At 37.0% G+C, this 23,385-nt stretch overlaps 2 protein-coding genes across 3 annotated transcripts; both read left to right on the top strand.

The window, feature by feature from the left end:
• The first annotated feature begins 128 nt into the window (after window positions 1-128).
• Window positions 129-13,535, top strand: LOC126614610 (uncharacterized). Of its 2 annotated transcripts, XM_050282258.1 has the most exons (14): window positions 129-225; window positions 325-1,420; window positions 1,519-2,263; window positions 2,882-3,377; window positions 3,890-4,041; window positions 4,118-7,552; window positions 7,662-7,874; window positions 8,471-8,674; window positions 8,782-8,985; window positions 10,144-10,302; window positions 10,813-11,163; window positions 11,260-11,695; window positions 12,530-12,614; window positions 12,934-13,535. In XM_050282258.1, the coding sequence occupies exons 1-14, from the start codon at window positions 195-197 to the stop codon at window positions 13,136-13,138; spliced, it is 7,812 nt and encodes a 2,603-aa protein (XP_050138215.1). In that variant the 5' UTR covers window positions 129-194; the 3' UTR covers window positions 13,139-13,535. The 2 variants fall into 2 exon arrangements, with proteins under 2 accessions (XP_050138215.1, XP_050138216.1); XM_050282259.1 differs by lacking the exon at window positions 129-225 and having other exon boundaries at window positions 1,254-1,420; window positions 1,542-2,263.
• Window positions 13,536-22,526: 8,991 nt separating this feature from the next.
• LOC126615763 (TMV resistance protein N-like) lies at window positions 22,527-23,256 on the top strand. Its single transcript, XM_050283664.1, has one exon. It carries the CDS (start codon window positions 22,678-22,680, stop codon window positions 23,173-23,175), a length of 498 nt encoding a protein of 165 aa, XP_050139621.1. The 5' UTR covers window positions 22,527-22,677; the 3' UTR covers window positions 23,176-23,256.
• The last annotated feature ends 129 nt before the right edge of the window (window positions 23,257-23,385 follow it).

Raw genomic sequence — 23,385 nt, forward strand, 5'->3', positions numbered from 1 at the left:
TAGACGGGATGTTGTGGTGCGACACGTGGCAAACGAATATTGGTTGGGTTGTGAATCCTACGGAACTGGGATAGATTGTTGACTATTGGGCCGCTGGGCCGGGCCTGGGCCTGAGCAGGGCTCAAACCCTATTTTCTCTTAAACCCTGATTCCCCGTACCTCACTGCAAATCAAACCAGACTATCTCTGTTTCAATGGAAGGAAGATCAGCCTCCGAAAATCAAGGTACGCATCCCCATGCACTCAAAGCTTTTAACTTTCTGTTTGGTTGCCGAGAAAATTTGTGAAGTTATTTTCTTTGCTGTGTTTGCTTTTGAACTGCAGCTACGGTGTTTGAAGAAATGCCTAAACCTACAATTAAAGTGACCCACGAAGCTAAACTTAAAGAGCTACTGCATAATCTTAACTCTGTTGAAATTAAATTATGTTCTCATGCTACAAAAGAGTTCATAAAGTTGCTGAAAGGTGATAATGGAGGTGATTTGCTCCGTTATTATGTGAAGAATTCGGGTAAGTGCTCGGAGCTTCTCAGTGCTTGGAAGCTCCGGCGAGGGAAACCCGGAATGTTTTGTGTATTTAAACTAATTGCTGTTGTTTTGAGTCATCCTGATGGGATGTATATGCCGAATGATGTGGAGAGGATGGGTATTAGCCGGGCATTGGATAAGTTTGCACGGTCGATTATTGAAGAACAGTTGCAGGATGTGTGTAAGGAGTTGAATAGTAAAGAAGCAAAACGCCAAAAGGCGGCTCTTTTGCTTTTGGCTTCCATTGTGAGGCGTGGGTCGGGGTTGGCTTCTGAGGTTGCAAAGAATTTCGATTTCAAACTGCAGGGTTTTTTTAAGATGGGTGAGTTTAGAAAGAAGCAGGGTGAGAAAGGAATGAAGCTGTCCTTGAGGAAGTCGTTTGTGGGGTTCGCAATGTCGTTTCTGGAGGTGGGGACCCCGGGGTTGTTGAGGTCGGTTATACGTCAGAAGGAAATGTACTCTGGTGTCCTTCGCGGGATTGGGAATGATGACGATGAAACTGTTATCTACGTTTTGTCCACATTGAGGGACAGGATTCTTGTGGAAGAGTCATCAGTTTCCCCAAGTCTTCGGAGTGTTCTCTTTGGGAGTGCTACTTTGGAACAATTAGTTAACATCTGTGCAAGGGAGAATGGTGGGCCTTCTGCGGAATTGGCATACAGTGTTTTGGTTATGGTTTGTAACGATTCTAGTAATGGTTTGATGTCAGATTTGAAGAAACGTCTGAAGGGTAATTCAAAGCGACTCGTGGATCTGATGAAGAAGCTTAAAGCAACTGAGATTGGCTACCACAGGGATCTTCTTTTGGCTATTGTTAGTGGAAGACCGTCTATTGCTGCAGCATATATGGAAGAGTTCCCCTACAATCTTGAAGATTATGCGTCGCATAACTGGTCAGATTTATTTATACTAGTGCATCGTATTGTTTAATACTTAATTTTCACTGGTCCCGTTTTCCTGTTTATTTGTATGGCGACTGAAGCATTTGCAGGTTTTCTGTTGTTACTCTTACAGCAAACTTGGTTTCCTCAGTGCGCAGTGGGCATGCTTTTGGTATCCATGACTCTCAGTCTCATAATCCAGCCATGTTTGACAATGTGGATGTGCAGAGTATCATGAAATGCTTGTATCCTCGTTCATTCAGCCGGTCCGCAATCAATAAGGGGCTGCTTCACTCTGATTTCCTAGTGAAGCATGGATCTTTAAGGCTTCTTTTAGAAGCACTGAAGTTGCTGGACTCCTTTCATGTTGTTTTAAACCGTAGAGACCAAAGTTATTCTGATAATAAGAAGGTATACGTATTGGAGTCTTTTAAGCAAGAATTTCAAAATGAAGTTCGAAACTTGCTCCCTGATCATCAGGTTATGTTGACTCTACTTTCGTCTCTGAGTAGTCACTCCAAAAGTCAGCAGTTAAGCTTAAAGAGGACAGCTGAGTTGGAGGAGTTCCCCGAACATAGCCCCAAACGCTTGAAAAAAAAGAAAACAGATGTGGGGAACAAGGACTTAGATATTGTTGTAGGTGGGTTAAATTTTGATCCAGATGTTGCTTCACCTGAGAACAGTGAAAGAGTTGCAGGTACATCCACTGCAGATGCATTGGATAATGACAAGGATGCTATAAATGTTATGGTAGAAATTTGGGGTTTGGATCTTCAATCCACACATATTAATACATTAAAGGATGCAGAGATGTATTTCCACTGTAGGCTGCTCGATGCACTTAAAACTTACCATGTAAGTTTAACTTCATATTTCATTTTGTGCTCTCAAAACTTATCTTGTAAGTTTAACTTTCTAAGTCTCATTTTCTTTGTATCTTTTATTGAGACCTTATGGGGCATGACAAACAGGGTTAGAAACTAAAGTGAGGCATTTTTATTTAATCAACGTAGGGTTCACTTTCTATTGCTTTTTTCTAACACATGCCGATTTAGCATATTTGGTTTAAAGTGAGGGGTGCAGTTTTCTAGCACTATCAGGCATAATTCTTTTGGGAACACCAACACATCTATTGTGGGAACACCAATACATCTATTGCATTTCAAGTAGCATCTTGATGGTTTCATGCCAAGGCATGCTTTAATGGCCGGAGGGAAAACATACCCTGATACATTTAGTAACACAGGGTGCATCCTTCCTACTATTTGCCTCATCCTTTGGAATTTAATATATATGTGAATGTGTATTTTTCTGTTTTTCTAACAGTCTGAAAGTATGTGTTTCATAATCAAAAGAACTGTGATGTGCTGACTTGCAGATGGAATTAAGGGATCGATTTTGATTTCTACTTTCAATCCAAAAAGGCTCCTATGTAGTTGTTCTTACAATGTCCTTTTTATTCTTCTATTGCAGCGGATAATGCCCACTGGCTTGGAGGGATCATTTGAGTTTTTTATGAATCTTCTAAGCAGCCCTTTAGCATCAGAAACAGATCTGCAGTGCTCTCTTTTGTCTTTGTTAACAGAATACGTTGGATTGTCCCCAAAGAGTAGAACTCCAATTAGGACTCCACCCCTCATGTATAAACATCTTTTGACATTCATGAACTTGCTAGTTTTTTCACAAATCAGTGACATAAGGGATCAAGCATATGATCTTGCACAAGCTGCTATGTTAAGTACTGGTGCTTTTGACAGAAATCAGCATGAAATTGCATCATGGTTCTTGTTTTTACCGGGTTTTGGTAGAAGAAAATCTTCTGTTGAAGTACTGGAGGTGGAAGTATTACAAAGCTTGTGTCATGTTGTCATCTCATTCTTATGTGATGCCGTTTCTACTACTGGGAATAGTTTGTTCAAATACTGGGATATTGTTAAGCGTTATACCTGCCCTTTGGAAACTAGTAAAGGTGATTGTGATTCATCTCATTTGTTTAGCATTCTTACGTTGTTCTTATTTTCTTTTGGGGAGGGAGGTTGGTGTGGGGGTTCTTTGATCCTGTACTTTCCAAGTGAACTTCTCTCTGGTATGCAGTTGAGATGTGGCCTGAATTTTTTTTAAATCATAAAATCTTTAGTGGGCATTGAGATAATTGTAGTATAACAACTACAGTAGGATCTCTTCTTTTTTTCTGTATTCTTTTTCTACAAGTTGCATAGGTCTCGTTCTTTATTTATAAATATATTAGATGTAAGAATAATTAGTTACCGGAGGCAGGATCTTTTACACAAATTTGATAGAACTGTTTGTTATACAATACCTAGTTTATTATATTTCCTAATATGTATTTGTATTGTACAATAATTTAGGAAAATGTCTTCTGTTTTTTAAATGAAAGTAGTTGCTATGTATCAGTTCCTCAACTGTATTACAGGCTATTTCTGCATGCTAATTTTCCTTCTATTTTTTATTTTTTTGCAGATGTGACACCTCATTTCAGTCCTCTTACCATATGTGTACTGCAGAAGTGTCTAAGGTTGCTTGATTCTGGATCTGGAACATTTACAATGCCTGAAAAGTCAATGATATCAACATATGTATGCAGCACACTGAAATATCTCTTGCAAACTCAGGTACACGTCTGTTATTTCTTAGCTTGGAATTGATTGCTAATTGAATGCAATCTAATGTGAAATTTAATTTTGATAGGTTGATGCAAGATTGCTTTCTTCCTTGATTTGCTCAGTCTTGGTTGAGAGACTTGGTGACTGTTCTATCGCTGACAATGCTAGGGATAAAATCTGTGAGTGGAGGCCTTTAAAGAATTTGCTGCTCTTTTCACAGAGTATATCTGTTCGGAAAACTTGTGGCATTCTTTCTATCCACAATAAGGCTATGCCTGCTGATAGTTCCTTAACAATTACAATTGAGGAAGTGAAAAGATTTGAAAACAGTAGGGATGCTGGTGACATAGCTGGAATAACCAAAGCCTTTTCTTTCTCAATTATCTCTACAAGTCCCGAGGGAATACTACAAAATTTTCCATCATTTATGACAGCTTGGAAATATCTTCTTGGCATTCCCGTCTCTCTCTTATCATCAATATTTTTTCAGGAACAAACCCTTCTAGCCAGTGTTTCTAAGTTGTGGCCTGATATATTTATTCCTGGCCTTGAAAAGGCTCTATCCAGTATTTGTTGCAGAGGTAGAAAAGATGATGCCCGTGGATCTCTTGACCCTGTTTCTTATGCTCGAGGAATGATATTTAACCAAGATCATGATACAAATGAAGCTGCTTCTGCTGCCTTTTCTTTCTATTTGGAGAAAGCACCATTCCATGTTTTATTCTCTGCCATTATGAGCATTGATGGTCATTCTTCATCGGACCTCTCAAAGATACAAGACTTGCTTGTAGCTAAACTATCTGAGTGCTCAATTGATTGCCACCTTATTTCCCATTTGCGTCTTGTGCTATTTTGGCTTTATCAGATACAATCATCTCATAGAGTTGGACATTTGGTCAACTTCCAACAACTGTCAGAGATTTGTTTAGTTCTACTGGAGAACTTGTTATCTCAACTGTTGATGTTGAATACTGATTCTGATTCCTCTGAAAACTATTCGGTTCTTCTGTCAAGCCAAGATGTTCAAGAAGTGGCTGAAATCATTATCTGTCATCCTGCAATGCTAACATTGTTATCTTGTCCTTTGGGATGCAGTGATGACTTACCAAAGAGTAGCCTAGCGGACAATGTAAATGCTTTGATTAGCTTATCAAGGCAGAGTATTCATAGATTAGATTGTCATGCCTTGGATATATTGGCAAAAACTTGTGACTACTTGTTTACTTTATGCAATGACCGCCAATTTACGGCAGAAGGTGAAATAGGTGCTGGTAAACAATTTGTGAAAGCATTTAACGTCTTGCAAAGGAATCTATTTCATGAAGTCAGGGTCAAATTTGATCAATGCATTGGTACTAAGGATTTTACGCCTTTCCTCCCAACTTTTTATGCTTTACATGTTTTGATTCGTTTTATATCCCCCTTTGAACTTCTTGAATTGGTGCATTGGATGTTTAGTCGAGTTGACATGGATGACATAGAGAAATCTGCTATTTCTTTTGGATCTTGCATTGCTGGTGGTGCTTTCAGAAATCTTTCTAGCTTCTTGCAGCATCCAAATACAAAGAGAAAATCATATGATATATTTTGGAAAATGGAAGAGAACAAATTCAACAGTGACATTATTGAGGAAATCTATCTTAAAATATGCAAGTTTTCCTTGCATTTTAAAACAGAAGTTGTGGATATATGCTTGCTGGAAGCTATAAATGCTGTATGCAGACAGAAATTCAAGCAGCAATGTAATCTTCATCCATTACATATAATATTGTCGAGAGTTATAGCAACCACCCCTGTAGAAATTGTTTCCCATTGCATTTACAGAACCAGCAAGATGAAAGCTAGATTATTGTCTCTTCTTACTGATATGAGTTCCCTGCATTTGTCTACCTTTGGGCACTTATTTTCGTGTTTTGTGAACAAATATAGAGATTTTCAACGTGAAGGCAATGTGATGGAAGAGCTTTGTGTCTCTTCTCTTTCAGATGAGGACTGTATCATGCTTCTGCCTGCTGCTTTGTTGTACTTGAATTCAGCTTCCTTGAAATTTGGAAGGTTGTCTTTTGAGCATTTTAGATATATACCAACTTTTTATTCAAGGATTATTTTGAATGGTTTCCTTCAGTGGAAGAGTTTTGTGTCTAGAGATGTGTTTCAGGAAGAATTTGGAGAGTTTTTGCCATCATCTGCTCAAGAACTTCTCAGTCTGATTGATGATAGTCTTCTTGGAAAAACAATTTGTATGTTGCGTTATCACTTCAGTTTGAATGAAGATGCAATGAAAATGAAGAACCGGTTCCAGCTTTTTAATTCTATTTTCCCACCTTCTGTGTCACAGGATGAGCTGGTAGGTTGTGATATTGGTGGATTGGCTTCTCAATCACTCAATGAATCATTAAACCTTGTAAATAAATTTTTTGCAAAGATATCTTTTGGTAAGGTTTTATTATTCCCAAAAGGTAGTCGGTCAAATGAAGCAGGCAGTGACGTGAAAGACAATCCTTTGGACATTGCATCTAAAAAATTGGATTCTTCAAGAATGCAGTTTATGAACATATTGGTGGGTATCTGGCAATGGATTGTTAAAAGAGTCCCTTCAGTTGAAGATAGTTCTCAAAAGGAAACAAGCACAGATACTTCCTTGTGGAGATGCTTTGAAGCTCTCATATTGATGAACATTCTTGAACTGACCGGAGAGATGTCTGATGGTCTTATTCAATTACAGTCTATCCCTTTCCTAGAGCAATTGACAAAATCAGCACTTCTATATAGGTTTGAAGATCCAACAACTTTAAAATCCATCCGAGATCTCCTAAGTGTGCTGTCAGAGGGAAAATTTTCACATGTTCCCTATCTTCAGCTTCTACTTGCCCATTCTCAATTTGCGCCAACAGTTCGCTCAGAATACAGATCATCTGAGGGTTTCATTTTTGGTGCATTTTCCAGGCCTATGCCTGGCATTCTAAGATCGCTTGTTGTCCCTTCCGCTAACCAAAGTATAATTGATCACAAGTGCAATCTGGAAACAGCAGATCTGTATGCAAGACAGTTGGAGGTTGTCAAGTTACTACGGATGCTCTTTCCAATCAAGGAACATCAACATGGTTTTGACTTTGGTAAAGATATATGCATAAATCTAAAGGAACTGCATTTACTGCTTCTGTCTTCTTATGGTGCGACACTTAGTGAAATTGATGTGGAGATATACAACTTGATACGCACAATTGAGTGTCTTGATGGTTCAAAGCCTGCCAATGTTGCTGGAATGGATCACTTGTGGGGCAGTGCCGTGTTAAAGATAGAAAAAGAACGGACTCTGGAAAGGAATATGTCTGATGATGTCTTGACTGATACTGAAGCAGTAAAAGAACGCCGTAGAAGTCAATTTAGAGAAAATCTTGTTGTTGACCCCAAAATCTGTGCTTCCACCGTGCTATACTTTCCTTATGATAGAGTGGCATCTGAAGAACTACTATGCTTGAACAAGTTTCAAACAGATAATTTTGGTAATGGTCTTTTGGTAAGTCTCTTTACTTGTGAAATAATGATGAATATAATTTTGTTTGAGCTGAGACTTTGGATATGTGCTTATTGTGATAGTTCTCATCCAATTTCGACATTTTATGCAGTTGCATTCTCCTGATGGTGAATATATGCAACGATATAATCCTATTTTCATCTTGCGCTTCTCTATTCATAGCCTCTCCGAGGGTTATATTGAACCCTTGGAGTTTGCGGGTTTAGGCTTGCTAGCTATTGCATTTATGAGTATGTCATCTCCTGACGACAGAATAAGAAGGTTGGGTTATGACACTCTTGGAAGATTTAAGAACACATTGGAGGTAATGCTGTTTTCTAAATTGTTTCTGGCTCTGTAAATGCTTTCTGTGCATGCGGGCGTGTCATAAATTGTGTGTGTGTGTGTAATAGAAGTGAAATACATATCTATTATGCTTGTGCACTTTCCTAATTTCTCATATATTTAGTGTTAACCATAGAAAATATAATGTTAGTTACAACAATATCAGTCCTCTTCAATACTGGAAAGTCATATTTTAGCACATTAGCACTTGAGTCTTACATTAACCAAAGAGCTTTTAATTACTGTTTCTTAGCTAGAATTCTCAATCTTCTAGAATTTCTATTTGTTGAAGTACTAGATATTATTGCATGCACAGTATATTGGTATGTTGATATTTATGACTGATGATCGTACCCAGTGCACAAGGCTCCCGCTTTACGCAGGGTCTGATGATCCATTTAGAAAAAAATTAGGGGTATGTATCCACACACCCCATTTTACTTCTTACACATCCCTTGATAATTTTTGTCCGTTTTCTCACACACCCGAAAAATTAATGTTACTTTGGTTATGATATTCCTTTCGGCGTATTTTGTTTAAGCTGTTTGTTAATCAAAGTTCTACTACCCTTCACAGAGATGTCAAAAGAGGAAGGGTGTCAAGCAAATTCAACTTCTGTTGACTTATGTGCAAAATGCTATAGAAGAACCATGGCAGAGAATCCCTTCTGTAAATTCTATTTTTGCTGCAGAGACATCCCTCATTTTATTAGATCCTTCACATGAGCATTACACAGCCTTAACAACGCTTTTGATGAGATCGTCCAGGTTGAATGTCAAGGTATGAGTTCCAAGAACTTGGTACATTAGTTTTTCTTTTCACATTCAGATCTGTATGAGTCATTTATAAACATTTTGGTCTTAATTTCTTTTTTTTTTTAATTGCAGAATATACTTTTCTTTAGCAATTTTTTTTGGAGCTCCTCTATCAATTTCAAAGCAGAAAGGTTGTGGATACTTCGCTTAGTATATGCGGGGCTGAATTTTGATGAGGATGCTCAAATTTATATGAACAACTCGGTTCTTGAGGCTCTGATGAGTTTCTATGTCTCTCCAATTTCGGATGATGAATCCAAGGAACTAATTCTTCAGGTAACTTTTCTTTTAAGAAAACAATTAATTCTTCAGGGAACTTGTAAGCTCGCTGTAATTTCGGGTGTTTGCTTCTGTCCATACTTTTGCATTGACTGTCTTTGTTTCATAAGTGAAACCATTTCTTTCCTAAAAAATAAAAAGTACCTTGATTTGACATTGTTGGCAGAAAAGAAATCAAAAGAAGCTTTCTTTTCAGTATCTTGTTATCATCCCTAAGTGGTTTTTTTTATCTCAAAAATCTAAATTGAAATGAAGAAGTTGTCATCATCTGAAACTGTTCTGTTGTTTGTTTCTCCTGGGCCAAGAGCGAGTGCATTAAAGTTGGATGCAAATAATTTGGATTTACAACATAACTTTCTGACTTGTGTTGACGTGAAATTTGGATTGATTTCCCAAGGGACAAAAATGAGGATTCACTTTCCTTGGGTTGCAGTTGTTCAAATGTTTGTTTAATGTCTCAAGAGGATACTCGATAATGTATCTTGAAATGTCACAATTTTCCCTCTTGAAATTTTTTTATTTGTATTTTACTTCTACTTTTTTTTATTTTTTATATGTAACATGTCAGATGGCTTTTAAAGTTGCTTTCACATGGCATAACTGTGTGGTCCGTTTCAGCACAGAATGGGGCTCACATGTGCCACACAGGCAAGTAATGGAAAACTTCATTGAAGGCCAACCGAAGGCTAAAATTGCCACGCTGTGCAAACAGTAGGGTGTACATTGTAATGTTGTGATACTTGGGTACCAAAGTGAAACAAAAGCCCATAGTATAGGAGATAAAATGTAATTAGGTTTGACATATGGTTTTAATACACACGTGGACAAGAATACGTGGATACATAGTAGAATCAAATAATTTTCAATCAGCTAATCAAATACAAGGACAAGGGCATTGTTGATTGGAACTACATGCCCTATTTACGTTAAAAACTATTTGTCTTTGAATGAATGTTGTCGCTGTAACACACGAGCTAGGCCTGGTAGATTGAGGTGTCTATAAACTGACAATAAGGGATTCTAAAGAAATGAGTTAGATTTCAGTTTGCGATTTTTTTTTTTTTTTTTGGTGATGCACCTGTATCTTTTGCTCTAATTTAGAAAACTTGAGTCTTCTTAGTGTGATACGGTTGCTTTTGACTTATTTTTATGCAGGTGGTCAAGAAGGCAGTTAAATTACACAAGATGGCTCGTCATCTGGTTGAAAAATGTGGTCTTTTTTCGTGGTTATCATCTGTTCTCTCAGTATTGGGTGAACGGCATTTTAGAGATGGAAAAAGTTTGTTCTTGTTGCAGTTGGGTGTGGTATCAGAGGTATTTACTGAAATTGTTTGCTTCTTTCTTTGAGATTCTATATTCCCCGTCCCCTGAAGTTTTTTGTTCATGTCAATGCATAATAATTGGGGTGTCTGGTGTGATGTCAATTGAAATCTGCCATCTGTACTGTGAACCGTAACTAGAAGTGTCATAATAGCAATGTATGCATGTCCATGTAATGTTATGTTGGTTAGCTTTGCTTAACAGTCTGAGTTCATATTTTCACTATCATCCTCTAACTACACTTGTGAACAACTTCTCCCTTGTGCTGTTTATTTTTTATTTTTTGGAGTGTTACATATCAAAAAATAAAAATAAGAATTCGAAGGAGCAGGCAATCATATATACCACCTCCCATACATTGTCATGGCATTGTAAGGAATGAGATATTTTAATTGGTCAGTATATTAACTATTTGTCAATTATTAACCTCCCAGTGAGTCTTCCAAAGAATAATGTAAGTGTATCTTTTACTCCCTGCTTACTTCCTGTGTTCTTGGTTTTCAGGTCGTCAATGATGTTATTTCTTTGGGAAAAATCAATGAGTGGTTGCAACAATATGCCCTTGAGCAGCTTATGGAACTTGCATCTCATCTCTTCAAATTTCTTATCAGTGATATGACACTGATAAAGGATAACGTTGCTGCTGTCAATCCAATTCTGCGAGCAATAATATTAACACTAAAGATCTCCCAGAAGAGAAGGATATATCAGCCACATTTTGTTCTATCCGTTGAGGGTTCATATAACATATATAAGGCTGTTAAGATATGTGATAATGCAAGATCTTGTGGTACAGTAGAGCTTGCTCTTAAAGCTATACTTATGAGTGCACCTCCAGTGGACATATTTTGTTTGGTATTCTCTCTCTCTCTCTCATACACTATACAATATTAGTCTTCACTGTATTGTTTATACCAAAAAAGCTGAAAACTTGCTATAATTATTTTTCAGAGCCGTGAACAGATTTCAAGTTTTATTGTGTGGGCAGTTTCTGCTGCTTTGGAAGCAGACTTTGCAAAGATGCGTCAGCCTAAAGAATCTCACCTATGTTTAACTAGTATTCCAGAGGAAGAGCTGTATGAGAATTCTTTGATATCAAAACTTCTACGTTGGCTCACTGCTTCTGTAATTCTTGGGAAGCTTGATTGGAAATCCAATGATTTGGACCCCGAGGTTTCAAAGAGGTTAAATTTAAAAACTCTTCAGACTTTAATGGAGCTTGTTGAAAGTGCATCTGAAAGAAAGAGCAAAAGCAGATATGGTTGTGAGGAGATTTTAGCTTCTGCAATTCTTTTCCTTCAACAGCTTGCAGGCACAAATCACCAAATGCTACCATCAGTTGCAGCTGCCCTTAGTCTTTTGCTTTACGATGGCTCGGTTTTCACAGGTATCATGTTTTCATCAGATTAGTTATGCATTTGGATTGTTACAGTTGAGTGTTTGAGTGGCAACATACATTGTTGGATTAAAAACTGGTCGACTTCCTGTATTTGGGGTAACCCAGGCTTAATGTTAATTTAGAAACTCAATATGGTATTTAAGCAGGGAATAATAATGAATGAGAATGCTCAACTGATCCTATGGCATGCTCTCCCTGGATACCCTTTCAGGCAAAGTGCCTAAAAGCGGGTTGGACCAGCTTTCTCAAAACAAATTCGCGGGCCTTTAGCTTTGGGCCAAATTCTTTTTACCGAACAATTTTGGGGGAAAAAAAAATTTCCCGGAAACCAAATCTTCTGTCAAAAACTGTACCAAACTGGGCTTGAGTTGGCCCTGGTATAGTCATTATGGATGTGTCTGCTGGTGAGACATTAGGTTGATTTTGTGAGAGAGCTACCACTTTTTCCCAATGTCTCAGGTCAAGGAAATGTCCTTTCAGCTATTTTTCAGATGTTCAGTAAGAACAATTGAGAGCACATAGGTGAACTTCCAGTTATGTAGACTTACTTCGTAGTTTTGTGTGTATTTGGTCATGAACAAGCTCATCGATTGGTTGCGGAGGTATGGTGTGTATTTTATGTGGCTTTGTTCTAGGTTGTTATAGAAACAGAAAGAATGAAAGTGGTGAGCTGCTTTGGATCTAGACATATTACATAGGATAGTAAAGATGATTTGATCATTCAAAATCATTTTCTCAACTGGTGTTTACAATGCACTCAAAATCAAATGCATTTGCATGTTTATGCTCTTTCTCTGACAGCCGTTTTATATTCTGGTTCAGGGTTCTTTTGTAAAAATGAAAGTGTTGTGAAATCATTGTGGTCGAAGATAGGTTGCCCTGCTGAAGCAAATCTCTCTTGGAGATGGTAATATATACCGTTCTCCACCCTCTTTTTGTCCTTTCCTATTAATATTTCGTAATGTTTTATTGAGATCATTGGGATTGGGAAATTGATCAAGTTTGATTGCATTTGCTAGTGTTTAGACTTCTCCAGGATACGGGTATAAGTTATCTTTTTGTTTACTTGGGAAACCCTATATGATGAAAAAATATTACTAAGCTGACACTGTCAGTTTGATAAAATTTGTTTAAAAATCTGTCTGATATTTGATGTTTTGTTGACCAACTCCACTGCTATGTACCTGTTCGACATCTAACTTGTGGTGGCTATACAATTTGTACAGGGCATTTTACCAGCCGTGGAAGGATCTTACGCAGGAACAAACTGGTTCACAGAAGATGGAGGAACTCCATGCTTGTCACTCTCTTTTGGATATAGTTTCAAATGTGCTAGGCAAACGACCATCAGAATTGCTAGTCTCGTCAACATACGATGTAGATAGGTTTGGTGCATTTGAATGGGAAAGAAGTATTATGCAGACTGAGTAATGCTAATTAAAGCATCCTAGATCCCAGGATTTACTTGCTGAGGCTCCCCTCTTGTCCTGCTCGGCATCTGCCTCCTCCAAGTACTCTCAAGCTGAATGCTGATGGTGCCAGATAACAGTGAGAATCGTTGTGTCGGAGCTGGAAGATTGATCAGAGATTGTGATGTCCTGTAGTTGGTTTAGTGGTTAGATTCTTAATGAAGGGATTCACTAAACATGCTATTTGCAGTAGGGTAGCTTTGCTGTGACATTATGGATGGCTTTGTTTAAAGTCTTTGTGCACACATCACATGTTGAGGTTGTCGGCATGAATTCCATACGTGATTACTTTTGACTTGGGCTCTGTTTGGTTCACGAAATTGAAGGGAGCGCGAAATAAATCCTATGTTTTTTCCAAAGGGATCTGAATGTATTCTTCCCTTGAAGTTATGGTTAAGGTATGAGATTTTTATTATAATTTTTTTTTGAAACGAGGATTTTACAACGATCAGAATCATAATGGCGATATATTGATCAAATGTTGACGACATTATTCATTAAATGTTGATGTATCGATTAAAATTTTTAAAAAGTGATTTTAGCGACTGGAATTTGTCTTTTCATCATTTTGAGCCAATTCCCCATTTTTATTTGAAAAATTAACTAAAATGATCATTTTATCTGTATATATAAAGGGAGAAGGCAAAAAGGTTTAGGGCCTGTTTGGTAGTGTACTTGAATCCAACCTTTTAAACTCAAAAACAATTTTCAAGTTTTAGGCTTTAAAAACTTGTTTGGTAGGACTATTTTCAAAAACTGAACTCAAGACCAACTAAAAAATATAGTCTATTCTCTAAAAACATAAAAATTGAGTTTTTAGAGTTTTTAAATTTAAACTCTTTTTTTTTTCTTCCTCATCCCCTCTCACTCCAAATCTATTTCTCTTTTCTTCTTTCTCTCTCCTCTTTTTTTTTTTTTTTTTTATCTTTTTCGTCTCTCCTCCAATTTTCTATCTTCATTCTTTAGGTTCTTTTTTTCACTTATCTTCCTCTTTATCTCGTCTGATTCTCTCTCTTCTTTCTTTTTCCTTAAATCATCTCTTACTTTCTTTCTTCCTCTCTCCTCTTTCTACATCTCTTGCTACCCCCTCTTTTTAGATCATTTTGTTATAGTTTAAGTCGTAAGATTTAAAAATTTTAAATTGGAAACCAATCAAGTTTTTGAGTCTTCAAGAAAACTGTTTTCAAGAAATGTTCTTAAAAAATGTTTTGAGAAATGATAAAAAATTTCAAATATGATACCAAACAGGCCCTTAAGTTTTTATAATACTCAAATTATTCTTCTCACTTTAGGAGTTCAAAATTTAAAAAAAAAAAAATCACAAAAAAATAAGTTCACATAGTGGGGCTGGGCGTGATTAATTTAATAAAAACAATAATACCAAAAACAAGTAAAACAATAAAAGAGCCAAGGCATGTGTCAAGAGGATTGTAAAGTGTTAATTGAAGGTTTGATACCACAACTAAAAATTCATAATCAGTCTTTGTCCTTAAACTTTAACAATGCGTAGCAAAAATTTTGTTGGATAGCTTCGTTTAGTATTCTGTCCCATTCTTGCCTCTTTAAATCTTTTATTTTGAATGAAATTCTAAATAGTGTTACTGAAAAGAATCATTGCTCCACAATCCAACACAATCTAAGAATCAGTGCTACACATGCAGTCCCCATTATAACAGTAACCAATACTCATGAATCTTTAGTTTAGAGAACAAAGCTCCAATTGAGCCATATATTAGGAAATAGTAAAAATTAGGAGATATGTTTCTTTTTGCACCTGAGTTTGAATGCATCCATTTCATGTACAAATCAGAATATAATCAAGTTCATGCACTGATCATAGATCAAATCAAATTATCAACAAACAAAACGCCATTCAATTAAGAGTGTCGATCATATCTCAGTCATTGGAACAAGGACAAGGACTTGACTGGCTGCAATGTCCGACTCTAAATAATCTTTCATGGTGGTGACTTTTCAATGCAGAAAACAACAAGAGTGATCAACAAAGACAGAAAAGAACGAAATAAAAGAAGTGAACTAAATACGAAAATTGCAAAAATTGCTGAAAAGGTCGTGTAGCCGATGGAATCGGTGCAAGTATTGTCCTCTCTACAATTAATAATTGGACCTTTCCAAATCTATAAAATCAAGCATCAGGGACCAGTACTGGTGGGGTTTGGGCCTTGTACATTTCCAAATCAAACCAGTGTCATTATGCATTGAACAACTCAAAGACGAGTAGGAATTTCTACTCAAAATTTTTAGTATTTTATGTTGGAGTAAAATCCGGTTCTCACAAGGTTTTGTGGTCTCACAATCATTGTACGTTACTTGAGGATCAAGTTATAGGATTAGGGAATTAACTTGGACTTTACCGGTTGCAAAAGGAATGTAATATTAAGTTGTTATTCTTGCTAAAGGGGTTCCTAATCCTGATTGGTTAAGGAGATATAGACATATTCAGTTACCTATTAGGTCTCAATGATGGGCTAAGCCTCTTAGGTTAATATGTCTATATAAGTGAAGGTCCCTGCGTTTGCTGATATGCGCAATATTCTAAAACTCCCATACGGTTTGATTGCTAAGGATCAGTACAACGTAGAAGACTCTTTGCACACCAAGGTTTCACGCATGGCGTCTCCAGGTTAGTTACTTATATGTGTTTTAATCTATATAGGCTAATAAAGTTTTACATGTGGTATCAGAGCGTAGCTTGTATGATTAGGACCTTAAAAGAAAATTAAATTAGAAAACTTGGTAAAGTTCCTTTTCTGTCGTTCATCATGTTATAGTTTATAGTTTTCTGGTTCAGTTTTTTGCCTTAAAATAATTACGCATGATGGCCGTTATGTTTTTCAATTATCTGGCATTCAAAGTGGATGATGGGTTTACATTATTATATTGTTGTGCATGGATGCCGTGTTAATTAACGTATTGCCAATATAAGGACTAATTGAAAGACATTGAAACTGGACATATATTTGCATGATGGATTGTTTCCAGGTTCTAGAAAGACATGTCTGATATAAAGATTAATAATCTGACATGCATAAAGTAATATATGATCAAGTTTTTAGGTATCACTTGGTTGATATCGATTAAGCAAGCCGTAGCGGCTTAATTGATTTGAGTGGTCTCTAAATCCAAAGTCTTATTGATCAAATTGTGTTGTTTTAATTATAACGATTACGATAATCTTCTTGCTCGTAAGTGTGGATTATTATAATTGGTTCAATTAGACAATAGCATGGTATGGAATATATACTGTAAGAATTTGTGGAAGGTTTTCTTCTTGCTCGTAAGTGTGGAAAATTTTTCATGAAAGTAATTCTTATAACTATGTATTTTAGTGCCACGTACATATTAACTTTCTTGCCCGTAGGTGTAAGTTAATTATGTTTTGAAGTTTATGGGGATTAAGTATGTATTGTTTGTTTAAATCTTCAGCTGTCAATGCTTCTTTGAATTTCAATTCAATCCAAGCTTTAACTGGGACCAACTATAAAAAGTGGAAGCAAGACATAGAGATTATTCTAGGTCTCATGGACTTAGATGTTGCTTTGAGAGAGGAAGAACCAGATGTTCCTGAAGAGGACGACTCGACTAAGATTAAAAACAAGTATGAAAAGTGGCATAAGGCAAATAGGATGGCAATTCTCATTATGAAAAGGGCAATGTCTGACACTGTGAGAGGTGGTATTTCTGATACGGATAGTGCTAAGGAATTTTTGGCATCAATTGAAGCTAAGTTCAAGGAATCCGACAAAGCTGAAACCGGAAACCTTATGAACTCATTGATGACAACCAAGTTTGTCGATGGAAGTGTGAGGGAGCACATATTGGGGCTGATTGATATTGCTACTAAGTTAAATGCTTTGGATGTTGCAATTAGTGATCCATTCTTGGTTCATGTGGCTCTCAACTCTTTGCCTTCGGAGTACTCTCAACTGAAAAGCACCTATAATGCTCAAAAGGAAAAGTGGGATCTCAATGAGCTTATAGCTATTTGTGTTCATGAAGAGCAGAACATAAGACATGACAAGAGCAAGGTCGCTAATTTAGTCCACACCCATGCTAAGAATTCAGTCAAAGAAATTTCCAAAAACCCCTCCTACAAACCTAAAGGGTCTAACAACTTCAAGGCAGCAAACAAGCCAAATGGTTTGAAGTGTTTTTTCTGTAAGAAATTTGCCGGACATTTGAAAAAGGATTGCCCAAAGTATAGGCGTTGGTTGGAGAAACAAAAGGCTAAAGGTAAGAACATTGTGTTTGTTTGCTTTGAAACTAGTTTGGTTGATGTTCCTTCTGATACATGGTGGCTTGATAGTGGTGCTTCTGTGCATATTACAAATACCTTGCAGGGGTTCATAAGCAAGAGGGTGCCAAACAAGGATGAAGTAAGCGTGTTCGTAGGCAATGGAGAAAGAGTACCGGTGGAGTTCATTGGAGTAGTTCGACTTGTTTTGTTTGTTTGCTACCCGCTCGTAAGGGTGGGGTGCCCCTACTAACCCGAGGGGCTTAGGGCATTAAAGCGATTGATGGGTGATGGAATCTTGGTCAAGCGAGGTCATGGTGTTTGAAATCTGTTCACCACTTGTGAATTACAAATACCTTGCAGGGGTTCATAAGCAAGAGGGTGCCAAACAAGGATGAAGTAAGCGTGTTCGTAGGCAATGGAGAAAGAGTACCGGTGGAGTTCATTGGAGTAGTTCGACTTGTTTTGGATTCTGGTTTTGTTTTAGATTTAGAAGATGTTATTTATGTACCTTCAATGAGAAGGAATTTGGTTTCCGTTGGCAAACTCATCAAGAATAAAATTTTTCCTAGTTTTAATGAAGATGGCTTCGATATTAATCACAAGTTGAATTTCGTTGGAAGTGGTCTATTTGTTGATGGTTTATTTAAACTAAATTGCAAGGTTCCATTTGTCTCCATGAACACCGTAGGAGTTAAGAGAAGGATTTCAACCAATGAAACTTCATCCAAGTTATGGCACAAACGGTTAGGACATATATCAAAGGAACGAATGCAAACTTTAACAAAAACTGAAATTTTGCCACCACTTGATTATCAAGACATGGATGTTTGTGTTGAATGTATAAAAGGAAAAATGGTTAACACCAAAAAGAAGGGTGCAATTAGAAGCCAAAATCTGCTGGAACTTATTCACACCGACATTTGCGGTCCGTTTCCCACACCAACACATGATGGTTTTAAATATTTCATCACCTTCATTGATGACTATTCAAGGTATGGCTACTTATATCTTTTGGCTGAAAAATCTGCTGCTTTTGAAGCTTTTAAAATATATAAAGCTGAAGTGGAAAACAAATTGGACTTAAAGATCAAAGTTGTTAGATCCGATAGAGGCGGGGAATACTATGGCAAGTATGATGAAGCTGGCCGTCGTCCTGGACCTTTTGCACTGTTTTTGGAAAAGAATGGCATTGTAGCACAGTACACTAATCCTGGAACACCTGAACAGAACAGAGTTTCGGAAAGACGAAATAGAACTCTTAAAGATATGGTGAGGAGTATGATATGCTGCACAAAGTTGCCAATGTTTTTGTGGGGTGATGCTATAAAGACAGCAAACTACATCTTAAATAGAGCTCCTAGCAAATCTGTTCCAAGCACTCCATATGAATTATGGTACAAGAAGAAACCGAGTGTATTTCATCTAAAAGTTTGGGGTTGCAAGGCAGAAGCAAGAGCTTATAATCCATTGGAGAAAAAGTTAGACCCAAGAACCATTAGTTGTTTTTTCATTGGATATCCCGAAAGGAGCAAAGGTTATCGGTTTTATTGTCCAAATCACACCACAAGAATTATTGAAACTGGGAGAGCTAAGTTTATAGAAGAGTCGGTTGGTGATTTAGAGGTTGAAAGCTTTAGCTTTGAAGAGGAAAAGGAATTAAATAATGAACAAGGACCTGTTGTACAAGAAGATGTTGTGGTTAACTCTACCATGGCAGCAAGTGATGAAAGTCCATCTCTTAATGCTCACGTGGAAAGTGAGCAGCAAGAAATTGTACATGATCACCATGATATACCAATCCAAGTGAGTGAGCCCATAGTCCCTGCTAGTAATACCGATGACCAAAACCAAGTCCTTTTAAGAAAATCCCAAAGAATTAGAAGGCATGCAATATCGGATGATTTTATTTGTTATCTACAAGAATCTGAATTTAATCTAGGAGAGGTTGATGATCCAATTACATTCAAGGAGGCCGTGACTAGTTCTCAAAATGAAGAGTGGTTGAAAGCCATGAAGTCTGAGCTTGAATCAATGAGTAAGAATGGAGTTTGGGAGCTAGTACAATTACCAAAGGGGTGCAAGGCTATAGGATGTAAGTGGGTATTCAAAACCAAAAGAGATTCTAAGGGAGATATAGAGCGATATAAGGCTAGATTAGTAGCCAAAGGGTTCACTCAAAAGGAAGGAATTGACTACAATGAGACATTTTCTCCCGTTTCTACCAAAGATTCATTTAGGGTCATAATGGCACTTGTAGCTCACTTCGACTTGTTTCTACACCAAATGGATGTAAAAACTGCATTCTTGAATGGTGATTTGGATGAAGAAATTTTCATGAAGCAACCGGAAGGGTTCATTCAAGAAGGGAGAGAGAATTTAGTGTGTAAGCTCAAGAAATCCATTTATGGTTTGAAACAAGCCTCAAGACAATGGTACTTGAAGTTTGATCAAGTTATACAAGATTATGGTTTCATTGAGAACCCGTCTGATGAGTGCATATATCTAAAATTCAGTGGGAGGCATTTTGTGATCTTGGTACTTTATGTAGATGATATCTTGCTAGCTAGCACAAATCTTACCCTACTCCATGAGACAAAGCTTTTCTTGTCTAATAGATTTGAGATGAAGGATATGGGAGAGGCTTCTTACGTCTTGGGGATAGAAATTACTAGAGATAGGAAGAATAAAATACTTGGCTTATCTCAAAAGGCTTATGTTGAACGAGTTTTGAAAAGGTTTGAGATGCAGGATTGCAATGGTTGTGACATTCCCATGGCAAAGGCAGATAAGCTAAGTAAATCCCAATGCCCTAAAACTGAAACTGAAAGGGTAGAGATGGCTGGAAGACCCTATGCTTCTCTTATTGGCAGCCTCATGTACGCACAAGTGTGCACTAGACCCGACATCGCTCAAGCAATTGGTGTTTTGTCTAGATATCAATCTAATCCAGGTTTTGCTCATTGGATGGCTGCAAAGAGAGTAATGAGATATTTGAAAAGGACTAAGACTTATAAACTCTGCTATAGAAGGACCAATAATCTCGAGTTGATTGGCTACTCGGATTCGGATTTTGCGGGGTGTGCAGATTCTCTCAAGTCTACTTCCAGCTACGTTTTCATGCTCGCTGGGGGAGCAGTGTCTTGGAAAAGTGCAAAACAAGGGGAAGTTGCAACATCTACAATGCAGGCTGAATATGTAGCTTGTTATGAAGCCACTTCACAAGCTGTGTGGTTGAAGAACTTCATATCTAGCATGAATGTTGTCGAATCGATTGCTAGGCCAATTCAGTTATGGTGCGATAACAAAGCTGCTGTTTTCCATGCTCGGAACAACAAAAGGTCTAATGGAACTAGACATTTGGATCTCAAGTATAAGATGATTCGCAAGGAAGTCAAGAAGCAGCATATTAAAATTGATTACATTGATACTAAGTCAATGTTGGCGGATCCACTTAACAAAGCTCTTCCTAATGCAGCGTTCCATGTGCATGTGAAAAACATGGGCTTAGTTTTCGATTTTGATGCACTGAATTAGTGGGAGATTAATTTATTTTAGTTAGTTCCCTTGCATTGATTCTAGAGTTAAGTCACTAAAACTATTAGTTTTGGTTGGTTCGTGAGTTTGGATTATAAAGTTTGAAGCATTTTCAGTTATTTTTATTATGAACTTGTTGATTGTTTTATATATTTGTGTGGCTGTTTGAATGCAGCTATGAAGTAAAAAGTAAAGTTAATGCTTTAAAGTCACAAGCATTTACAAGATGATATGAAGAATGTTTTCAGATACTGTTTTCATTAAGAGTAGAAAACTAAGGTGTTCTGATACAGTTACACCAGTCATCATGCTAGAACTGACTGGGTTTTGGACATAAGGTTTCAGTCGTTATTCTTCATTCTTTTAATAGTTTTGGAGGGCTTCGGTTGAAGCATAAAGCAGACTTTTATGGTCTGATCAAGGAGGACCTTAGAAATTAAAATATCAATATATTACATCAAGTCTGATATTTATATTTCGATTTTCTCACTTATTGATGTTTCATGTGATTAACCATGCTCACATATGTGATTATGAAGACTATGGACGTTGCTCTTGTCCAATAGACTTGTTAGTTCTATGTGATTGTGCTAATTGACAGAAGCTATAAGGAACTTTGAGTTTAAGTGATTTCCATGGCCACTAAAGTAATCCTGATTTGTTTTCTCTTAAGTTAAGTTTAATACAATGCTTGTTTCGACCAAGTGGGAGAATGTTGGAGTAAAATCCGGTTCTCACAAGGTTTTGTGGTCTCACAATCATTGTACGTTACTTGAGGATCAAGTTATAGGATTAGGGAATTAACTTGGACTTTACCGGTTGCAAAAGGAATGTAATATTAAGTTGTTATTCTTGCTAAAGGGGTTCCTAATCCTGATTGGTTAAGGAGATATAGACATATTCAGTTACCTATTAGGTCTCAATGATGGGCTAAGCCTCTTAGGTTAATATGTCTATATAAGTGAAGGTCCCTGCGTTTGCTGATATGCGCAATATTCTAAAACTCCCATACGGTTTGATTGCTAAGGATCAGTACAACGTAGAAGACTCTTTGCACACCAAGGTTTCACGCATGGCGTCTCCAGGTTAGTTACTTATATGTGTTTTAATCTATATAGGCTAATAAAGTTTTACATTTTAATCATGGAGCTTATACTTATGATTAGAACTATTCATACTATGAATTATATTGTAAAGATCATCTCTATAAAAAATAAATTATAAGTTCGTTTAGTCAATCTATTGTAGCAAATACATAGACTGTTCATAATGCTTTTATCAATACCGTTTATTTGTTTTTAAATAGTTTGATGACTAAACGATCTTAGTTTTAATTGATTTTTTTTTTTTTTTTTGCAAAGACGATCTTTATATAGTGATTTATAATATGAACGGTTTTGATTATAAACACAAAATTCTATAAATTGACAACAAACAATTTTAAAAAATTTTGAGTAGGAGTTCCTACACATTTTTAAGTAGTCAAATATTGTTGATATGCATTTTAGCCCATTCCACAAAGTCAAATCTGAGCATCTCTGGACAGTTATTTCATCTCATCCAATCAGTTTTCTTATTTTTTTTTGCAGTGAAGACAATGGAGGGAGGGGGTCGTTGACTTATAATCCTGAGCATCCATCCGAGTACTTCAGTTCTAGCGTCGATCATCGCTTACAGAGTTTTTTCTGCGATCGATCCCGTGCTTGTTAATGGCTGCTTTTTCTCCTTCTTCTTCATCCGAAGGTCGTTGGAAATACGATGTCTTTCTCAATTTTAGAGGCGAAGACACACGTAAGATCTTCGTCGGCCATCTCTACAAAGCTCTGGATCAGAAAGCAATCAACACCTTCATCGACGCCGAAGAGCTTCGAAAAGGCAACGACCTTTCGGAGCTCCTTACAGCTCTTAGCAACTCGAGGCTATCGATCGTAGTTTTTTCCGAAAACTACGCTTCCTCGACGTGGTGCTTGAAAGAACTCGTCCAGATAATGGAATGCATGGATACACACAAGCAGATAGTGGTGCCTGTATTCTACCAAGTCAATCCATCCGATATCCGTAAACTCGAGGGAAGTTTTGCAGAAGCTTTTGCTAAACATGAACACCATTCTAACGTTGACGTGAAGGAGGTGCAGAGCTGGAGGTCCGCTCTTGCTAGAGCCACCGATTTGTCCGGTTGGGATTCGCAAAATTATAAGTATGTTTAATTTGTTCACACGCACTTGCTATTAACGTATTTTCCTTGTACAATTATCATAACTAAAAACTGTTTATTTTTTTTAAGGAGAAATTCGGTTCTCATCTTTCCTTTTACTAATCCTATTCTTTTTCAATTTTTGATCAAGTCCTTGCATATTAATAATATCATTAATGATTTCAATAATAAAATATTTTTTTATTTCTAAATACGTTTATTT

This window comes from Malus sylvestris, chromosome 3 (genome assembly GCF_916048215.2).
Source record: "Malus sylvestris chromosome 3, drMalSylv7.2, whole genome shotgun sequence".
In the NCBI taxonomy this organism is placed as follows: Eukaryota; Viridiplantae; Streptophyta; class Magnoliopsida; order Rosales; family Rosaceae; genus Malus; species Malus sylvestris.